General features: G+C 46.7%; 1 protein-coding gene across 1 annotated transcript in view; it reads left to right on the plus strand.

The window, feature by feature from the left end:
* The first annotated feature begins 14,704 nt into the window (after positions 1 to 14,704).
* PLEKHA6 (pleckstrin homology domain containing A6) overlaps positions 14,705 to 19,868 on the plus strand; it is a 128,724-nt gene continuing 123,560 nt past the window's right edge. Inside the window, 1 exon segment of the mRNA XM_063115043.1 lies at positions 14,705 to 14,759. Within this exon segment, the coding sequence (XP_062971113.1) occupies positions 14,722 to 14,759 (38 nt within the window). The 5' untranslated portion in view covers positions 14,705 to 14,721.

The raw sequence follows: 19,868 nt of genomic DNA on the forward strand, positions 1-19,868 counted from the left end.
CCTACAATCCTCTGGATGGCAGCACTAGAACAGCAGTTTTTATTACAAACCCCTTCTCTTTCAAGCCTTTACAGAAGCACGATTTTAATTAAGCAACTAGTCTGTCTGCTCCCTGACATGTTTACACAACCGTATCTCTAATGCTAGCAGAGACAGCCATTGCCTTCCTTTCCTCTGCCTCCTACTTCCTGTAAGAAAATCAGTGGTGGCTGGTGACCTAGCCTGTAGGTGAGCCTATTAAACACCAGCACTCAAGAAAAATTACTGTTGTGGTTATTTTTTTATAGAGCAGAGGAATCTATTATAATCTTCCTGTAACTATGTGAGTCTCTGGCCAAATATGTTTAAATGATATAGTGAATGTTTCTTTTTTTCTTTTTTTTCTTTTTTTTATTGAACCATAATTGATTATACATATTTTTGGGATTCAATGTTGACATATGTTGATCAGATCAATATTACTAATATGTATATTGTTACAAATCGTGCTCGTTCTTTATGCCCCTTGTCCAATCCCTCCCTATCCCCCTCTCACTCCACCCTCCCACCACTGATAACCCTAGATTTCTTCTCTCCCTCTGAAAGAGTAATGGTGACTCTGTTGATTTGTTGCCTAGATGATTTGTCCAATGATGAAAGGTATGTTCAGTTCCCCCAATATTATCACAGAGCAGATGCTTCTTCTGTCAGTCTAGAATGGGCTTTGTGGAGAGAGACATCCACTGCTTTTCTTTGGTTTCTGCTGGTGACTCTCCTCGTGTCAGTGCACTCCAGTGGCTGGTGGACCATGCGTGGTGGTTGTGATGTCTGGCCACTTTCAGGGCAGCTGTGGTTACTGTGGTGGCTGTGGTGGGCCATCCACATGGAGGTAATGTTTTTGGCATGTTCCTTGGCATTGATGGTGTGCCTGGTTGTGGGTGGGGGATCCAGTCCCTGGATCCATGCTCCAGACCCTCGGGTGGGTCCCTGAGGCACTGGCGGTGTGCCTGGTTGTGGGCAGAGGGATATAGTGAATGTTTCAAAATAGAGCTTTCTACAGTTTTTCAAGGACCTGGGTTTTGGTCCCAACTCGACTGTGAAACTGCCACAATTCTGGGTACTTCCCCTGAGTTCTTCACTATTCTCCATGGGGGGAATGTGGGCTTTGGACTAGATGATCACTAAGATCCTTTTTCTGTTTTGTTCTTTTTTGGCAGCTGGCCAGTACAGGGATCCAAACCCATGACTTTGGTGTTACAAAGCTGCACTCTAACCAACTGAGCTAACCAGCCAGCCCTTAGTTTCCGGATCTAAAATTGTGGTTTTCTTGAAAGAGAAGAGTTCCCATTCCCAGATCACTAGAAGTGTACATGATTATCTCATTGGCTTTTCCAGTACACAAAAGAAACAGTTTTTTTGTGTGTGTGACCTTTGTATTGGCCAGGACTTTACCAGGTGTCAGGACTTTTTCAGTTGTTAGGGGAAGAAACCCAACTCAAACTGGCTAAAGCAAATAAGGGTGTTTATTGGCACCTATAACTGGTAATTTCAGGGATAGAGCCTCTTCTGGCAAGCTGGATCCCAGGGCTCAGGGGATGTAAGGAGGACCCATTCTCTCTTCATCTTGTGGCTCTACTTTGTCCTGTGTTGATTTCATTTCAGGCAGGCTCTCCCCACATGAGGACCCAAGCAGCACCCGAATGACACCTGCCAGCTTCAAATCCAAGAGAAAAGGGCGTCTTCAAAAACTTTCTCATTGATGTGGTCTGAGTCATGTGTCCTTCCTCAAACCAATCACTATGGTCAGGGGGATGGAGAATCAGATTGGCCAGGTCTGTGTCACATCCTTCTACCCACCAATAGAGCTGGAGTGGGGGGGCAGGTGGCAGCTCACCCAACCCACATGGGCTGAGAATAGCAGAAGGGTAGATGTCAAAAGGAAACTCAGGGGCTTTTAACAGAAGAAGGGAGAATGGATATTAGACAAGTAAAAATAATAGACACTTATTTCAGTCCTCATTAAAGTATGATTTTCTTAGAGGTACTATATTAATTTCCCATGGCTTCTGTGATGAATTACCACAAACTGGGTGGCTTAAAATAACAGAAATCTATACTTTCATGGTTTTGGAGGCCAGAAGTTTGAAATCAAGGTGTTGGCAGGACCACACTCTCTCTGGAAGCTCTAGGGGAAAGTACATTCCTGGCCTCTTCCAGCTTTTGGTGGGTGCCAGCATTCCCTGACTTGTGGCCACATCACTCCAATCTCTGCCTCCATGGTCACATTATTTCCTCCTCTTTTGTTTGTTAAATCTCTCCTGTGTGACTCTTATAAGGAACCTTGTCCTTCAAATTAGGGCCCACCCCAGTAATCCAGGATGATTTTTCTCATCTTAAGATTCTTAATTACATCTGCAAAGATCCTTTTCCAAATTAGGTAACATTCATAGGTTCCAAGGATTTGACATGGATAGCTTTTGGGGGGCCATTTTTCAGCCTATTACAGGTGCCAAACCAGAAACCTAACAATATTTGAGTGACTAACCAAAGATCTCAAAATATATGAGAGAATCATATTAATTTTTAAATGTTACTGATATATGTCATCCACATATATCAGGCTTTGTTGCCTTTTAAAGAAGTAAAATAAAGTTTGCTGCAGGGGGAAAACAAACAACTAAATTTCTTTTTTTATTTTATTTTATTTTATTTTGTCAATATACCATGTGGTTGATTATTGTGGCTCAGTAATGAAACCTCCCTCCCTGCTCCCTCTCCCCCCTCCCTCCCAACAACCTCGTATCTGTTCACTTGTCTATCAACTTCAAGGAATTGTAATTGTAAACAACTAAATTTCTGACTTGATTGCCAAGCATGTAAGATTTTCATTTTAAGGTATCAATCCTCCTTCCCTCTTCCAGGTAATTGTTGAACCAATAGCTGTATTAATTTGGGTTTTCTACTCTTTTTTCTGTATATCTTCAGCTCTTTTGCTAAAATGTCTTTACTAGCAATATCAATGGTCAGCATAATTGACAAACGAGAACTAGAATATAAAAAGTCACTAGTGAGACTACATCACAGTCAGAAAAATATTTTCAAACTTGATTTCTTATTTTAAATAAGTAAAAAACATTCAAAATCTCAACCACTGGCCTTTTCTTGTCTAGGTAAATGTTCCTAGGACCCCAGGCTAGATTAGATATTAAACAAGACAAAAATATTGTGAAAAGATCAACAGGAGCCCCCTACTCCTCAAACAAGATAGTGGTGTAATACATGTTTTCAAATATATGTCATTTTGTCCCCTGTTTCCGCCCACATTCAGCCCAAGCAGCCGCCCTTACTGGTTACTCAGGTTGGACTGGGAGTGCACTGATTGCTGATATTTTCCCTTGAGGCATCTTGGCAGCAATTCTGGCAGTTTAGATTCTTGGATAGTACAGGGACTGGGCAGGTGGCTCTGAGCTTTATCAGCAGGATGAGTCTTACAGGTGTTTCACAAAGCTGGTGACTGGGGATGGGAACCTGGCAGAGTCTACTCCTTTGAACCTCCAACCTTCCCCAATTCAGGAACTGCGGGCCACCTAGATCCTCATCCATGCTTCTCAGGTGTGCCTCTGCTTTATTGTGAAATACAACTTTCTCTACCAGAACTGGGTAGGATCTGAGAAGGGAGAAAAAGAGTTGGGTATTATGGGTTTCTGTGTCTCTTCTGCATCAGGAGAATAGAATCAACCTAGACTTGGCACCCAGGAATCAGCCCATACATGTTGGCAGAGTTAATTTCCAGGGTTGAAGGCAGAATGATGTGATGGAAAAAGCTCTGGCCTGGAACATTAGTGGGCAGAACCTTCTCAGCCACCACCTTGTTCAATGACCTTGACCAACCCATTCCCTTCTCTGCTTCTCAGTTTCCCATATTTAAAACAAGAGGACTGTACTAGATGTTCTCTGAAGCATCTTCTAGCTTCACCATCTATCAGAAGTATACCATATTACATCCTCCAGCTTGAGCATTTGGGATATCTGGGAAGGTTCACTGGCTGTTTCTTTTTCCAGAAAGTGCTCCCCTGATTTTGCCGATGGTTGTATTCAGCATACCCCCAAATAAGGTCCAGAAGTACAGGATTGTGGTTAGCGTTAAGAGTAGTTCTCACTTATGAGCATATCAGGCATTCATCAAACATTAATTGGGTGCCTCAAGCAGGTGCTGGGGCTATAAATAGATGAGCAAGACAGGGTCCCTGTCCCAAGCAGCACATAGCCTGATGGAGACAGATGAGTAAATCAAGGATTGCCTTACAGTGTGGGAAGTATCACTATAGGGTCATTCATAAGGTGCTATGACACATAAAGGATGGACATATAAATCTGTCTAGGCTGTAGTCAGGAATAGCTTCCTGGAGGAGGTGACAGGGAGGACACTGAAGGGATGAGCAGGAGTTACCTAGGTGGAATGGGGATCAAATTCCTTAGAATGCTCGCAAAAAGTATGTTTTCTCCACAGATACTTGCCCACTGTCATGTGACACATTGCTTCCTTTAAAGACAGGTGTTCCTCCCATTGTCTAATTATTCCTTTGGGCCTGGCACACGCATTGAAACCATGTGCATCTAATCAGAGTGGCAGGGGCAGGTCCTGAGTAAGCTGGGAAAGCTGAATGGACCCCAACTTTGACACAGACCCTGACTGAGACAGCAGAACTGCAGGCTCTAGCAATATCACTTTTGACACGCCAGTATGGAATCCTTGCAATGCATTCTGTACACAGAACACATTCCCTTCCCTGTTTTTAAAAAAATTTTCATTCCTTTTTTTCCTTTTCCATTTCTGGTGCAAGTTAAGGGGAATGGAGCAGAGGAACATAAAAAGCTGTTGCTTTCTCAGTAATTCTAAGTAGTTTCCTGTGATTCGACTTAGTCATGGCAGGCTTCTTGGAGGAGGTGCTGAGAAGGAAAGGTTGGGACCAGCTTGACTAATTAGGCTGACATCTTAGCTAAGAAGAGACTCCAAGGGCCCCTCGCTGCTCACAGTCGCCCTGCCCTTCCGTGCATTTATTTGACCTCTGTTCCTCTACTAACCTCCCAGCGAGTGGAGCCAGGTGTAATCGCGTCCCCTTTTCCGTTCAGTGGCTGGACATGTCCCTCGGGTTTGTGATTCAAGTCTCTTTCAGTCAGACTGGTTCCCTGTGCCGTGCGCCTGGACTTGGGAACCCGCGGGGCTGCGGGCTAATTCTCCGGGCTGTGAATTACCTTCCGAGGCGGCGGCTTGGCTCCGCCCTCCCTCGCCCCGCTGGTGGTTCAAGTGCAGGATCGGAGCCGGGAGCCGAGAGGCGACACCCGGTGCTCTCACACCGCGACCCGCTCCAGCTCCTGCGCGCTCGCCACCCCCCACCCCCCCCCGGCTGTCGGGCGGCGGAGGGCGACGAGGGACAGAGACCTCGGGCAGGAGGGGCGTCATCATTACTCACCGCGCTAATTGCCCGGCGTTAAAGTTCAGGAGACGGTCCGAAGAGGAGCTCCGAGTCGAGTCGGGAGGAGGCAGGTGGCGTCCGGGGCTGGGGCTCCCGGCCGGGCCAGGGTTAAGTGCTCGCCTGTTCCCTGCCGCCCGGCTTGCGGCCAGCTCGCCTTCAGTAAGAGGCCAAAGTCACTGCCAGGGACCCAGGAGGGACGTCGCCAGCCGGGCTGGACCCACATCGGGCCCCCTCCCCCATCACAGCCTCCAGTAGGAGGCAGAAAGTGGGGGTTCCTGGGTAGGAAGCCCCCCGCCAGCCCGGCGCCTGGGGGACAGAGAGTGAGGGGGCTGCGGGGACACCGAGATGGCCGATGAGATTGACTGGCTGGACCTGCCCGGCCGGTGGACCTACGGAGTCGACCGCGGTGGGAGAGTCTTCTTCATCAAGTACGTAGGTCTCTCGTTTAAAAATTCTTTTTTCTTTAAAGTTGTCCAGCTTGAAAGGTAGCAGGGCTGGGGGCAGGCTGGAGAGGGTGCGGGGAGCGATGGCTGGAAGAGCAGGCATGACTAATAAGTTTATCTCCATGCCAGTTTGAATGTGTCTCCCGCCTTTTCCTCAATGGGTCAAAGTCCAGCAAAGGCTCAGCATTTCCTCAAGCTGGAAAGGCAGAACAGGCCTTCCCCCCTCTCCCTGAGCACGCAGGAGGCCCTCGGGAGGATGAGCAGACCAGTGCCCAGCCTGGAGTTCTCTCAGCCCCTTCCGCTGAGAGGACCGAGGTGGATGTTTGTTTCCACCCCCCACCCCAGACTTCCCTACAGGAAGACCTGGGCTAAGTGACAACATACCAGGAGGCCCTGCCTGCCTCTCCCACCCAGTTCCTGGCATTCCCTCACCCCAGGACTCAGTGTCCCCAGGACAGCAGCCCTGCTCCCTGCTTCTTGTTGGTGCCCTGGTCAAGAGGAGGGAGAAGACGCCCACTGTGTGTTTCACATTCTTTAGAGAGGGAGCCTTTGTTGCTCTCAGTAATATATTAGCACTGTCACATTAATTTCGCAAACCAAGATGGCTCTGGCATAATCTCATTATAACAAAGTGGCCCGGCTGGCCCTCTTTTGGCCCGCATCTACTAGAGTCATCTTTTGCCAGGATAGAAATCTTGCAATAATATAGCGAATCCAGAGGCACAGCCTTCTGGACTGTCACCCACACTTGAGCTTTCCCTTCCTCAGAATAGCCACTCACAGAACATCAGAGCTGACAGCAATCTCAGGCGCAACCCCTTCATTTTTTACATGGGGAACCGAGGTCCAGAGAGATTGAAAGTACTTGTCTAAGATAAACCCACTTGTTAATCAGAGCTCAGACTAAGCCTGGCATCTGCTCACTAGTGTACTTCTCTGGCCGCTACAAAACTGCCTCTGCAGGAGCTCAGGCAGGCCGTGGTTTCTCTTTGGTGTTTCCCAGTTTCCACATTTGCTTCAGGCCCTTATTCTATAATTATCACAACCATTATCATAATTGATGTTATAATTATATGGTATTAGAAATTATTTTACTCAAGTTCTTGACCCTGGGTCAGATTCTTGAATAAGGGAGCTTTTCCGTTATTAAAACTGGATCCCCTAGGTCAGTGGCTTGAAACATTACAGTCCATAAGAATCACCCAAGAAACTTATTTAAAAGGCTGATTCCTGAGCCCTACCTCCAGAGATTCTTATTTGGAAGATCTGGGGTGAGGCCTTAGCATCTGAATTTCCACAAGCTTCTCAGGTATTCTGATGAAGTGATTAATTCTGCTCTTTTTTCTTCTCAATCTTTTGCTTACCTTCCCTCTTGTCATCTTTCATTCCAAAAACACTTATTGAGCATCTGCTGTTTGTCTGCTGCAGTGCTAGGCACCGGAGATGAAAAAGCAAGGTTTTCCCTTTAAGGTAATAGAGAGAAAACACAAATAAATGCTTACAAAATAATGTGATACATTTCAGTGGCATCTGCATAATGCTGTAGGAAACTTGAGGAAGAAAGAACTAACCCTCTCCAGTGAATTCAGGGAGGGCCTCCCTGAGGAGGAAGTGTCTGAGCTGATTCTGGAGGAGAGACAAAAGAGCGAAAGGGTGTTGGGGCCTGTGGAAAGGAAGGCACTGATAGGTGCCAAGCTCAGGTTACCCAGAACACTGTGAGGGGTTCAGTAGAGAAGGAGTGGAGGCTGCTGGGTGCTGCAGAGGACGAGGCAGAAAAAGCAGGAAGGGGGCAGCTCGAGAGAGGCCTTATGCGTTAGGCTAAGGGGTTTGGACTTGATCCTATAGGAGATGGGAAGCCAAAGGAGATTTTAAATAAGGACTTGACATGGTCAGATCTGCATTTAGAACGATCCCTTTGGCAGCTGCTTGGTGATTTGAGGGCTGAGCGGGAGGCAGGGGGAGAAACTCAAGGTATGGAAAGCAGTTAGGAAGACAGCAGACAGTGGCCTGAATTCACGCACTGAGAATAGAGGTGAAGGAAGGAGAGATGGGAGAAGTCTTTAGGAATAGAGTTAAGTGTTCATTTACTGTGTGAATGTTGGGGAGGGGAGAGAAAGGAAAAAATCAAAGATAAATCTCAGAATTTCTAGCTTGAGTTTGACAGTGATCAGGAGTATGGGAAGAGGAGCATGTTTAGAGGGAGTGCAGGTTTAGTGGGGAAAAGTTGAATTTGAGGTCCCTGTGAGACAGTTAGGGGTGATGGCTGATAGCTGAATCTACAGCGTAGGGATTGAAAAGAGAGGTCCACGCTGAAAAGAGAGTCCTAGGAGTCATCGTGTAAGTCTAGAACCACCCAGAACTGTGTGAGGGAGAAGACAGGAGGGTGTCCAGGCAGCACCAGCATTTAAGGAAAGGATAGAGGAAGGAGGCCAGGGTGGAGAATAAGACCAAATGGTGGCAGAGGTGGGTAGCACCGGGCCCGGGGTAGAGAGTCACCCCAGAAGGAAAGGAAGAGCCATGTGAGGAAGGCAGAAGAGAGGAACACGCAACAGCGCTGCATGCTGCAGAAAAGCCAAGGGGGCCGAAGACGGGAAAGTGGATTTAGGAACATGGGGGGTCGGGGGGGTTGTCTTTAATGACATCTAGGCAAGTGGTTTCAGGGAGGGCTGGGAACAGATTGCAGTGGATTGGTGAGTGGGAGGCCAGGATGTGGGGAGAGCTAGGAGGGATTAGTTTCCAGGAGGGATGTTTGGTGAGGAAGAAGAGGAGAGTGAGACAGGCAGCTGGAAGGGGGATGGCACTGAGAGAGAGGCAGAGTCTCAGGCTGTGGAAGACAGGCGGGAGTGGAGGGGAAGGGAACGACCAGACAGGGAGAGAGAAGCTGAAGATTCAAGGCTGGGATGCTCAATAGAGTGAGGTTCTAGAAAAGATGGGAGAGGATGGGGACTCTACCCCGGGCAGAGTGATCAGCCTTAAATGGGAGAAGTCTACCTCTTCCCCAGTGTAGGGACAAGTATTAAAGGATGGGGGAAAATATGGGTAGGTTTTGGGGTGGGGTGGTTGGGTGTATTGGGAAGCTTCTGCCTAATTGTTCCTATTTTTTCATCAATTAAGAGATAAGATCGTCTGTTCAGAGTGGTGGTGGGGGCCAGGGGAGGTGGGAAGGAGTAGGAGAGGCAGTCCTGGGACTTGAAGTTGGTGGGAAAGCCTTAGAACACTCTGCAAATAGCAGCTGACTAGGGACCCTGATGATTTTAGATGGTACTCAGGGTCGAGCTCAGCTTGGAGACTGTGGACTTGTAATGACACCAGTCATCCCAGGTCCAGTTTCTCCATCAGCTGAGTCTGGCACAGAGACAGCCTACAACCACCTTGTTCTGGGCTGACATGGGGAGGGTAGTGAAAGGACAAGGAGAGGAAGTTGAGGGTTGTGGTGGGAAGTCAGGGTGTGGTGGGTTGTCCGTGATATCCAGGCGGCTGAGATAGGAAGTCCGAGAGTGCTGACAGTGTGAGAAGGGGAGGCCCAGGAGCCAGAAAGCCTCCAGGCAACTGGAGAGATGCTCAAGGGCGAGGGCACTGGCTGAATTCCCTCAAACCCCTTCCCCTTGCTTGGCCTGCTTGCCCACTGCCTCTCAGGACCAAAGCACAGACCACAGACCTGGTATGTCAGAGGTCTTCTCCAATGGCTCCCAGTGGCTCCAGGGCTCAGGAGGCACTAGAACAGTGACTTTGCTTCTTTTCTGCTCATCAGAGGGGTGGGTCAGCTGGGAAATCTCTTCCTGTAGCAGATGTCCAAACTTAGAGTAAAATTAGTGGAGTCAAGAGGAAAAAAAGCCTATGTCCACACAAAGACTTGTGCATGAATGTTTATAGCAGCTTTATTTGTAGTGGCCCCAAGCTGAAAGCAACCCGTATGTCATCAGCAGGGGAGTGGATGAACACTGTGGTATGGCCTACAATGCAATACTGCTCAGCAGCAAAATGTAATGAACTACTAATATATGCTACAACATAGAAGAGAGAGAGGAAGAGAAGTCGAGGAAGTCTAGCTTGTGTGATTCCATTTATACATGACTCTAGTAACTCTAGAAAATGCAAACTACAGTAACAAAAGGTAGATCAGTTGTTGCTGAGGGAAGGGTGAGGGTAGTAAGAGCTGCAAGGGGTGGGAGGGAGGAATTACAAGGGGGCACAAAGAACGTTTTGGGGGTTCATTATCTTGACATTGGTAATAGTTTCACAGGTGTATACATATGTCAAGACTTATTAAATTGTATGCTTTATATGCAGTTTATTGTATATCTTATACCAATAAAAATTTAGTGGAGTCTTTCTTAGTGGAATTTATTGTATGTCAATTATACCTTAAGGACATTGAGTGGAGTCTTGTCCTGGGCCCCAAAGCCCTACCCTAAAGCCCGGATGATCCAGGTGATCTGAGAGTCCTCTCCTCCACTGACCTGAATTGGCTGAGATGGTCAGGTGCTTCATGCTGAGTCACATCTAGCTCTGGCAACATCCGTGTCACTGGTTGGTGGGGGTTGAGAAATGTTGATGGACTCATCTGCCATAAGATATAAAGCCCAGAGGGTCTGTGTTGTTGGGGAACCCACCTTGATGAGTGTGAGATGTTAGAAAGAGCTTAGGCTTTGTAGGGGAGGGACCTAGGTCTGAATGTTGGCTTTATCACTTAGTGGTTGTGAGTTTCGGCAAATTACTCAACCTCTCTAAACCTCAGGTTCATAATCTGTAAAATTCCTAATGTGAGGGGTTTTGCAAATGAAAATAATGTTGTAGACACTCAAGGGACTCCTGGTTCACTCCCCCTTTTCCTTTTCTTATCCATTACAGAAGCTGCTAGTTCAGGACCCTCTGGTTCTTCCTACCTTAGTTCAGCAGGCACCTCAAATGTCACCTTCACGCTGTTCCCCTTCCTTAACCTCATCCCAGTTAGCACTCCCTTCTCTGTGATGGTATTATATTTTCTATGCCTAGCTGTAATAGGGATTATTATTATAACAGTTCTATCTCATTGTATTGCAACTATCTTTTCATGCGTTTGTTTCCCCAGTAGGTCATAAATTCTTTAGGTCATGGATCAGATATCCACCTCTGAATCCTCTCAATTCTTGGAGTCTGCTCAGTAAATACTTCATGAATATGAATGAATGAATGTCAGTGTGGACACTCCCATCTCTGCGTCTGGGATTGGGTAGCCATGTGAATTTGGAGATGGGTGTCCCACTCAGGGGAGCTTCTCTTACATCTGACACTTTTCTTATTGGTCCTTCTATAGTGATGAGGAAAAGTCAACCAGCTGGGTGCACCCTGGTACGGAATCATCCATCCAGAGTGGACACTTCTCCAGCCCAGGTAAGGAGCCTGTCTGTCCTTGCCTTGCAGTCAAGGAGGAAGCAATAGCTTGAGGTGGCAGCAGCAACCCTTTGCCCCAACTTTGCTTTTAACATTTTCCTTTCTCCGTGGATGGACTCAGCTCACGTGTGGACTGCTATCTTGGGGATATTGCGGGAGGGTTGATGTGCACCTCAAGGTCTCTCCAAGCTTCCGCCTCTACAATTGGTATCTGGGACAGATGTTTGAGGACAAAGAGTTTACTCCTCTCTCATCGCTCTGCCTGGTCAGAAAATCCCCTCAATCTTGAGGGCTCCTGACTGGGCAGAACCCAGGCCCCAGTGCTATACTGTAGAACCTTATGCCGTGCTGGAAATGTTCTCTATCTTGCTGTGCAGTACAGTTGCCATTGGCCACATGTGGCTACTGAGCAATTGAAATGTGGTTAGCATGACCGAGGACCTGAATTTTTAATTTTAACTAATTTAAATGTAAATAGCCCCACATGGCTGGCAGGAACTCCACACTGGGGAGAAACATGAAAGAAAAGGGGACAAGGCTAACAGTGATTGCTTACTGTGGAGAAGACACCATAGCTAGCCCTCAGGGACCTCCCAAGCTAGTGGGAAAGGTGGGATGCATACAGGTCAACAACAAACAAAGAAACAACCAGAGAAAAAGATTTCAGACTAAGTTGAAGAGGTGGAGATTCCAAGAATCAGAAGGCCTGGTGTACTTAAACTGAATAACAGATTGTCCTCACTGCGCCATCATAGGCCTTTAAGAGAGCGGGTGCGAGAGACAGTGTGGGAAAATCTCCATCCCCACCTGGCCGGACACCAGACATCTGGTTCCAGGAGCCTCGATCACTCCTGGGGCACAGCCGGCACTGCTGGACACACTGGGTTAAAGTTTTGCCTTACCTAGAGCCTATTTCTTTTAGATTCTGGACTGGGATCATTGTGTTTTTAGAGCTGGAAGAGGCTTCAGGGATTATAGAGTCCAACTCCTTCATTTTATGGTAGGAAAATTGAAGAGCAGAGAGGAAGGACCTGGCTCAAGGCCACTTGGCTAATAAGCAAAGCAGTGTCTTGGTTAAATGCATCAGTTCCGGAGGCAGAGAGACCTGAGCTCAAATCTTGGCTCTACTTTCTACCAGTGTGGTCTTGAGCAAGTGGTTTCGTTCTTCTGGGATTTAGCTTCTTCACCTGTATAATGGGGCAAGGATTATGAATATCAAAAGGTAGCAGCAAGGATTACACAAGAGATCTGGCACCAAAAATGGAGGTGGCTGCTGTTGTTATTGTTCTGTTGTATTTGCAACTTGAAGCGAGGCCTCCTGACTCCAAGGCCAAGGCTGTTGTCTTCTGCTGAGCTGGTGCTGGTGTTGCCTTCAGTTTCAGCTGTTTACAGCTCAAGTCCAGCCATCTCATCACTACCCTCGGTAGGATCAGAAGATGAATAAAAAGCAGGATCAGAAGATGAATAAAAAGCCTGTGAGCCAATTCTTTCATTTTTGGCTGCAGCCAACTGGTTGTCCAAGGCTGGGAAGGGGGTAAGATGCCCCCAAAGCTTGCCGGGAAGGCAGCTGCCTCAGCGGGCACTCCGCCTGGACAGGAATATAAGCGCTCTTGGTGTTGCCCAGGCAGAGAGGGCAGTGTGGAGGGAAGTTGCTAGAAAAAGGCAGGGGACATAATCCACCCTGGCCTCTTTCCCAGGCACATCACAGTGGCAGGATTATTTATGATTCTGACCCAATGGGGATCCCTCTACTTATGGAGGCTGCCAACCCACGCCCTTCTGAATGGGAATGTCCCCCCACAGGGACAGAGGGGAACAAGCAGCATTTATGGAGCTGCACAGAGGAAAGAGTGAGGGCTTTGGAGGCAGTGGAGCAGCACTCTCATCCTGGCCCAGACACTTCCTGTGTGACCGTAAGCAAGTTGACTAACCTGTCTGAGCCTCAGTTTCCTTATCTGTAAAAATGTTTGGGCTTACACCTATTGTATAAAGTTGCTGTGCAGATTAGATGCCCTAGCAGAGGTAAAGTTCATGGCCTAGAGGAAGGAAGTCTATGGCCATACCACCCTGAACGTGCCCGATCTCCTCTCTAGAGGAAGGAAGCACTCACTGAGTGGTATCTGGGCATATGATATCTCTGAGCCAAGTCCTGGAGGGGGAGCTGGGTTTGCTAGCTGCCCTGTGCTTCTGAAGCTGCAGCATCACTGCCAGCAGCAACTATAGAAATGCAGAACCTTGATTAATACAGGTAAATAAACTGAATGAATAAAAACTGGACCCGCCACTCCACAGAACCCAGGCTTTGCCCTCCAGCAGCTTGTGTCCTAAGGCAGCTGACAATGTGGGGGGAGATGCTCAGACTGATAGTGAATAGCTGTGTCATACACAAGGCAAGTGTTTGGATTGACCAGAAAGGTGGCAGTGACTGACTGTCAAGAGAATCTCCACCTGTCTTCCAGTGTCATCCTGGGGGCTCTTGCACCACTAAAAGGAATGATCTCGACCAGCTGCCTGTCAGTCCGCAACTCTGACAGTGGATTCTTTTGGGTCCTCCTCTGCCATGGGGTTGAGGAATCCTGTTTGCCTGGGCGGTGGGACACTGCCAGGGTAGCTGTTTTGGGAAAGCGGGCAGGACAAGACAGTGACTAACAGAGTGCTCTTTGGAGATGGAGGTGCCGTGCTCACCTGTGGGGGCTACTGGGGCACCTCCCAGCCAAGGTCAACTTTGGCAGCTATTCAGCCCCTGTTTACCCTGAGATCCTGTGATTCTCCTGTCTGAGCATTTCCATGAATAGTTTTTTTTTTTTTTTTTAAGAGATGCTATTGAAAATTTAAAAAACCAAGTCTCTCCATTTTCCTAGAACTCATTTCCCAGGTCCTTGGTGTCTTGTCCATAATCAACAAAGACTGCAGGTAATAACATTGGCCTGGGATCCAGAGACTTGAATTCTAGTCAGATCTTGGGTGCTAATGATCTGTGAGTCTTGGGGTGAGTGATCCACCCTTGGCTGCAGCTTCTGCTTTTGTGATATAAGGAGGCTGGTTAGATAATCCTGAGGACCCTTCCAGGGCAACCATCTGTATGTTCATTGCTGTATCCCAGGGGCTGGCACAGGGCCTGGCCCAGAGTAGATGCTCAGTAAAGGTCTGTTGAATGAATGAGTGTATGCCGGTAGGCAGTGATTCATTTGGCCACTTTACTGCTTATTGACAGAGGATGGCCCATCTGCTGCTAGCTCTCTCATTATTTGCTGGAAACTTAGGTGCTAGAAAAGGTGTACATAAAAGGGTGAAACAGTTGGTTTGAACTCTGTTGGCTTATCTGTGAATTTTCCTGATTCTCCCGAGTGCAGGCCGGGTTTGTGGGGCCGAGTTGGAAGAGAGATTGGTTCCAGGGCTTCTCATTTTGTGGTTTTTGCTTCCTTGCAGGTTTGCCCAAGGGCTGGGAGATGGATTCCACCCAGGAAGGAGCTGTGTATTTCATCAAGTGAGTAAGATGGAGTTTCCTTTCTGATCTCGTTGTTGGTCCTGCTTTCGTCCCTTTCACTGATGCCTCCCAGGAGGGCAGATGGTTAAAGGATGTGGTTTTCACTGAAGGCATTGCTGGGTCTGTGAATGGCCAGTGGGTGCCGAGTCTTCCGGGTGCTGCAAATAGAGACGGGAGTGTGTGTGTCTGTTTGTGTTGGCCTGGGTGATAACCAGTGTTGATCATGGAAGCATCTCTGGGCTGGGGTGGGGTGGGTGGAGTATTGAGTTGGAGGTGGCTGGCTGGGTGGGAAGGAGGTGGCTCAACAAAGCAGAAGGAAAAGGCTGTTCTAGACGCAGTGGACAGAGGCTCAGAGGAAGGAGACGGAGCAGCAGGTGCCCTGAGAGGCAGGACATGGAGCCCACTGGAGGGAGGGTGTGAGTGGGTGTGAATGGAAGGGAGCAGGCTGGTGGTGACAAGGCCAGCTCCAGTCACTCCTGCTCCCAGGATGGGGGCGTTTGCGATTCTGGAGGTGGACTGTGTGTGTGGGGGAGGAGCTCTGTTTTCCTCTTAGGGGTTGGTCAGGCCCCTCTGTGGGCCAGGGGAGCCCTTACTCTCCTCTGCAGCTTGGGAAGTTGTCCTGGATTTAACCTTGGAAACAGAAGACGCAGCTCTTTGGGCTGGGGGTGGTCCACAGCTCCCCAGTTGGATTCATCTCCCTCTGCCTTGGCCCAGGTCTCTCCATCTCCCAGCGAGGCTGGGTCCTGGCTCTGTTCCCCTGGGTGAGGCTCAGCATGCTCTGGCCTGTGGGCCTCCCCGTCTGGTTTGGCCTCAGACCCTGCAGAGATAGTGGAGCACCTGCCCAGCCTGCTGGGGCACTGGCCCCACCAGAGGGAGCCCCAGCCCGGCCAGGGGAGGGACGACCCTCTTCTCATCCCCCTTCCCTCCTTCTCTTCGAAATCCTCTCCCTCTACACCACAAGAGGTCACCTTTTCATTCTCCCCTCAAAACCAGCCAGCACTTACATCAGCTTGGCTGTTAACCATATTCTTAAAACAAAAACAACTTTTTTTTTTTTTTTTTTACAAATTACAGTCATGCGTTGCCTAACGAAAGGGATACATTCTGAGAAATGCATAGTTAGGCAATTTTGTCATGTGAACATTGTAGAGTGTACGTACAGAAACCTGGATGGCATACCCTTCTACACACCTAGGCTACATGGTACAGCCTCTGGCTCCTAGGCTACAAGCCTGTACAGCATGTTATTGTGCTGAATACAGTAGGCAACTGTAACACAGTGGTGGGTCTTTGTGTGTCTGAACATATCTAAATATAGAAAGGGTATAGTAAAAATATGGTATTATAATCTTATGGGACCATGGTCATATATGTGGTCTGTCATTGACCAGAGTGTCATTATCTGGCACATGACTGTATCCTGTTTTGGAAATTGTTCAGATATCACATGGCTCTTACAGCCTGAGCTTTCCCTAAATCTGAACTCAAATCCTTCTTGCTTCAGTTCAGAATTGTTTCTTCTTTTCTCCTTACAGGTGCCATCTTAATATTCTTTTACGTACATTTGGTTCTTGAGGTCATTTACTAAGTAAGCACTTTCACATGTGTTACCTTACCTCATCAGTCACTAAAAACTTCCCACCTAGCATGGTCTGGCCATGTCCACCTCTCTGACCTCACATTCCATAACTGGCCAGCTGTGCTGACTCTCAGCTTTCCTCCCTCCATCATGTCCAACTCTTTCCCACCCCAGGACCTTTGCACTTGCTGTTCCCTCGGCCTGGGAGCACTTTGCTCCTATTTCACACATCTGGCTCCTACTTATTTAGCTGAAGTGTCATCTTCTCAGGGGCCTTTTCTGACTACTCCATTTGAAGTTCCCTCACCCCTGCTCAGTCCCTCTTATTTTTCTTCATAGCACCTCCGCCACCTGAAATTCTCTTGTTTATATATTTGTTACTTATTTATTTCATGTGGTCTTCCACTGCCATGTAGGCCCTGAGAGCAGATTCTATTTTGTTTTTTACTCTGTCCTTGAACCTTTCTAGTACATGATAGGAACCCAGTATTGGTTAAAATGAATGAATGAATGAAAAACATTAGGAAATAAACAACAGAAGGATAATTAATTCCTCCTTCAGCTACCATCCCAGAGCTTTCTGCTGAGTTCCCCCAACTCAGTGTGTCCAGACTTGAATGCATCTACTTCCATCGTTACAAATACCACCAAAGCAGAACCCTCAGAGGTATCCTCACCCTACCTGTGGGTCCTGTCAATTCTCCTCCTAATATATCTCCCAACCCTCCCACTTCTCATGATCCCCATGGCCACTGCCTGAGTTCATGCCCAAATGGACTCTCACCTGGATCGTTCTAGCAGCTTCCTAACTGATCCTCCTGCATCCAGGCCATATGCTGCAGAGTGCTTTTTTCTAGAATACAAATTTGATCACATCATTTTCCATTAAAAACCTCCCATGTTTCCCCATCATTTGCAGGATAAAATCTAAATTCCTTATACAGGCACTTAAAAGCCTTTATAATCTGGCTCCTGCCTTCCTTCCCAGCCTAACCTCCCATTCTCCCCCATCTGCTCCTTAACCCTCTCCTCTAGCCGTACCAAGTCACTTGTGGTTCCCTCAACATACGCCTCCTTTCCATGCATCCAAGCCTTTGCAAGTGCCAGTCCCTCGGCTGACATGGCTCACGTGCACCTGTGAACACTTGTTTGTTTGTTGTTTTTTTTAAATTTTAAATTTTATTTTGTCGATATGCAATGTGGATGATTATTGTGGCCCATTACCGAAACCTCCCTCCCTCTTCCCTCTCCTCCCTCCCACCCAACAATGTCCTTTCTGTTTGCTTGTCGTATCAACTTCAAGGAACTGTAGTTGTTATGTCTTCTTCCCCCCCGCCTCGGTTTTTGTGTGTGTGTGTGTGTGTGTGTGTGTGTGTGTGTGTGAATTTATTTATTTATTTTTAGCTCCCACCAATAAGTGAGAACATGTGGTATTTCTCTTTCTGTGCCTGACTTGTTTCACTTAATATAATTCTCTCAAGGTCCATCCATGTTGTTGCAAATGGCAGTATTTCATTCGTTTTTATAGCTGAATAGTATTCCGTTGTGTAGATGTACCACATTTTCCGTATCCACTCATCCGATGATGGACATTTGGCCTGGTTCCAACTCTTGGCTAATGTAAAGAGTGCTGCGATGAACATTGGGGAACAGGTATACCTTCGACTTGATGATTTCCATTCCTCTGGGTATATTCCCAGCAGTGGGATAGCTGGGTCGTATGGTAGATCTATCTGCAATTGTTTGAGGAACCTCCATACCATTTTCCATAGAGGCTGCACAATTTTGCAGTCCCACCAACAATATATGAGAGTTCCTTTTTCTCTGCAACCTCGCCAGCATTTATCGTTCAGAGTCTTTTGGATTTTAGCCATCCTAACTGGGGTGAGATGGTATCTCAGTGTAGTTTTGATTTGCATTTCCCGGATGCTGAGTGATGTTGAGCATTTTTTCATATGTCTGTTGGCCATTTGTATATCTTTCCTAGAGAAATGCCGACTTAGCTCTTTTGCCCATTTTTTAATTGGGTTGCTTGTTTTTTTCTTGTAAAGTTGTTTGAGTTCCTTATATATTCTGGATATTAATCCTTTGTCGGATGTATATTTTGCAGATATTTTCTCCCACTCTGTTGGTTGTCTTTTAACTCTGTTAATTGTTTCTTTTGCTGTGCAGAAGCTCTTTAGTTTGATATAATCCCATTTGTTCATTTTTCCTTTGGTTGCCCGTGCTTTTGGGGTCATATTCATGAAGTCTGTGTCCAGTCCTGTTTCCTGAAGTGTTTCTCCTATGTTTTCTTTAAGAAGTTTTATTGTTTCAGGGTGTATATTTAAATCCTTAATCTATTTTGAGTTGATTTTAGTATATGGTGAGAGGTATGGGTCTAGTTTCATTCTCCTGCATATGGATATCCAGTTATCCCAGCACCATTTGCTGAAGAGGTAGTCCCTTCCCCAGTGAATAGGCTTGGTGCCTTTGTCAAAGATCAGATGGCAGTAAGTGTGTGGGTTGATTTCTGGATTCTCTATTCTATTCCATTGATCAGTGTGTCTGTTTTTATGCCAGTACCATACTGTTTTGGTTATTATAGCTTTGTAGTATAGCTTAAAGTCAGGTAGTGTTATGCCTCCAGCTTTATTTTTTTTGCTCAGCATTGCTTTGGCTATGTGTGGTCTTTTATTGTTCCATATAAATGTCTGGATAGTTTTTTCCATTTCTGAGAAAAATGTCTTTGGAATTTTGATGGGGATTGCATTGAATTTGTATATCACTTTGGGTAGTATGGACATTTTCACTATGTTGATTCTTCCAATCCAAGAGCATGGGATATCTTTCCATCTTCTTGTATCCTCTCTAATTTCTCTCAGCAGTGGTTTGTAGTTCTCATTATAGAGATTTTTCACATCCTTGGTTAACTCAGTTCCTAAGTATTTTATTTTTTTGGTGGCTATTGTAAATGGGCAGGCTTTCTTGATTTCTCGTTCTGCATGTTCACTATTGGAGAAAAGAAATGCTACTGATTTTTGTGTGTTGATTTTGTATCCTGCTACTGTACTGAAATCATTTATCAATTCCAAGAGTTTTTTTGTAGAGGTTTTAGGCTGTTCGATATAGAGGATCATGTCATCTGCAAACAGGGACAGTTTGACTTCATCTTTTCCAATCTGGATTCCGTTTATTTCCTTCTCTTCTCTGATTGCTCTGTCTAGTACTTCCAACACTATGTTGAATAGGAGTGGTGAGAGTGGGCATCCTTGTCTAGTTCCTGTTCTTAAAGGAAAAGTTTTCAGCTTTTCCCCATTCAGGATGATATTGGCAGTGGGTTTGTCATATATGTCTTTAATTATGTTGAGATACTTTCCCTCTATACCTAACTTATAGAGGGTCTTTGTCATGAATGAGTGCTGAATTTTATCAAATGCTTTTTCAGCATCTATAGAGATGATCATATGGTCCTTGTATTTGACTTTATTAACATGGTGTATCACATTTATTGATTTGCGTATGTTGAACCAACCTTGCATCCCTGGGAT

Source organism: Cynocephalus volans, chromosome 11, assembly GCF_027409185.1.
Source record: "Cynocephalus volans isolate mCynVol1 chromosome 11, mCynVol1.pri, whole genome shotgun sequence".
Taxonomy (NCBI): Eukaryota; Metazoa; Chordata; class Mammalia; order Dermoptera; family Cynocephalidae; genus Cynocephalus; species Cynocephalus volans.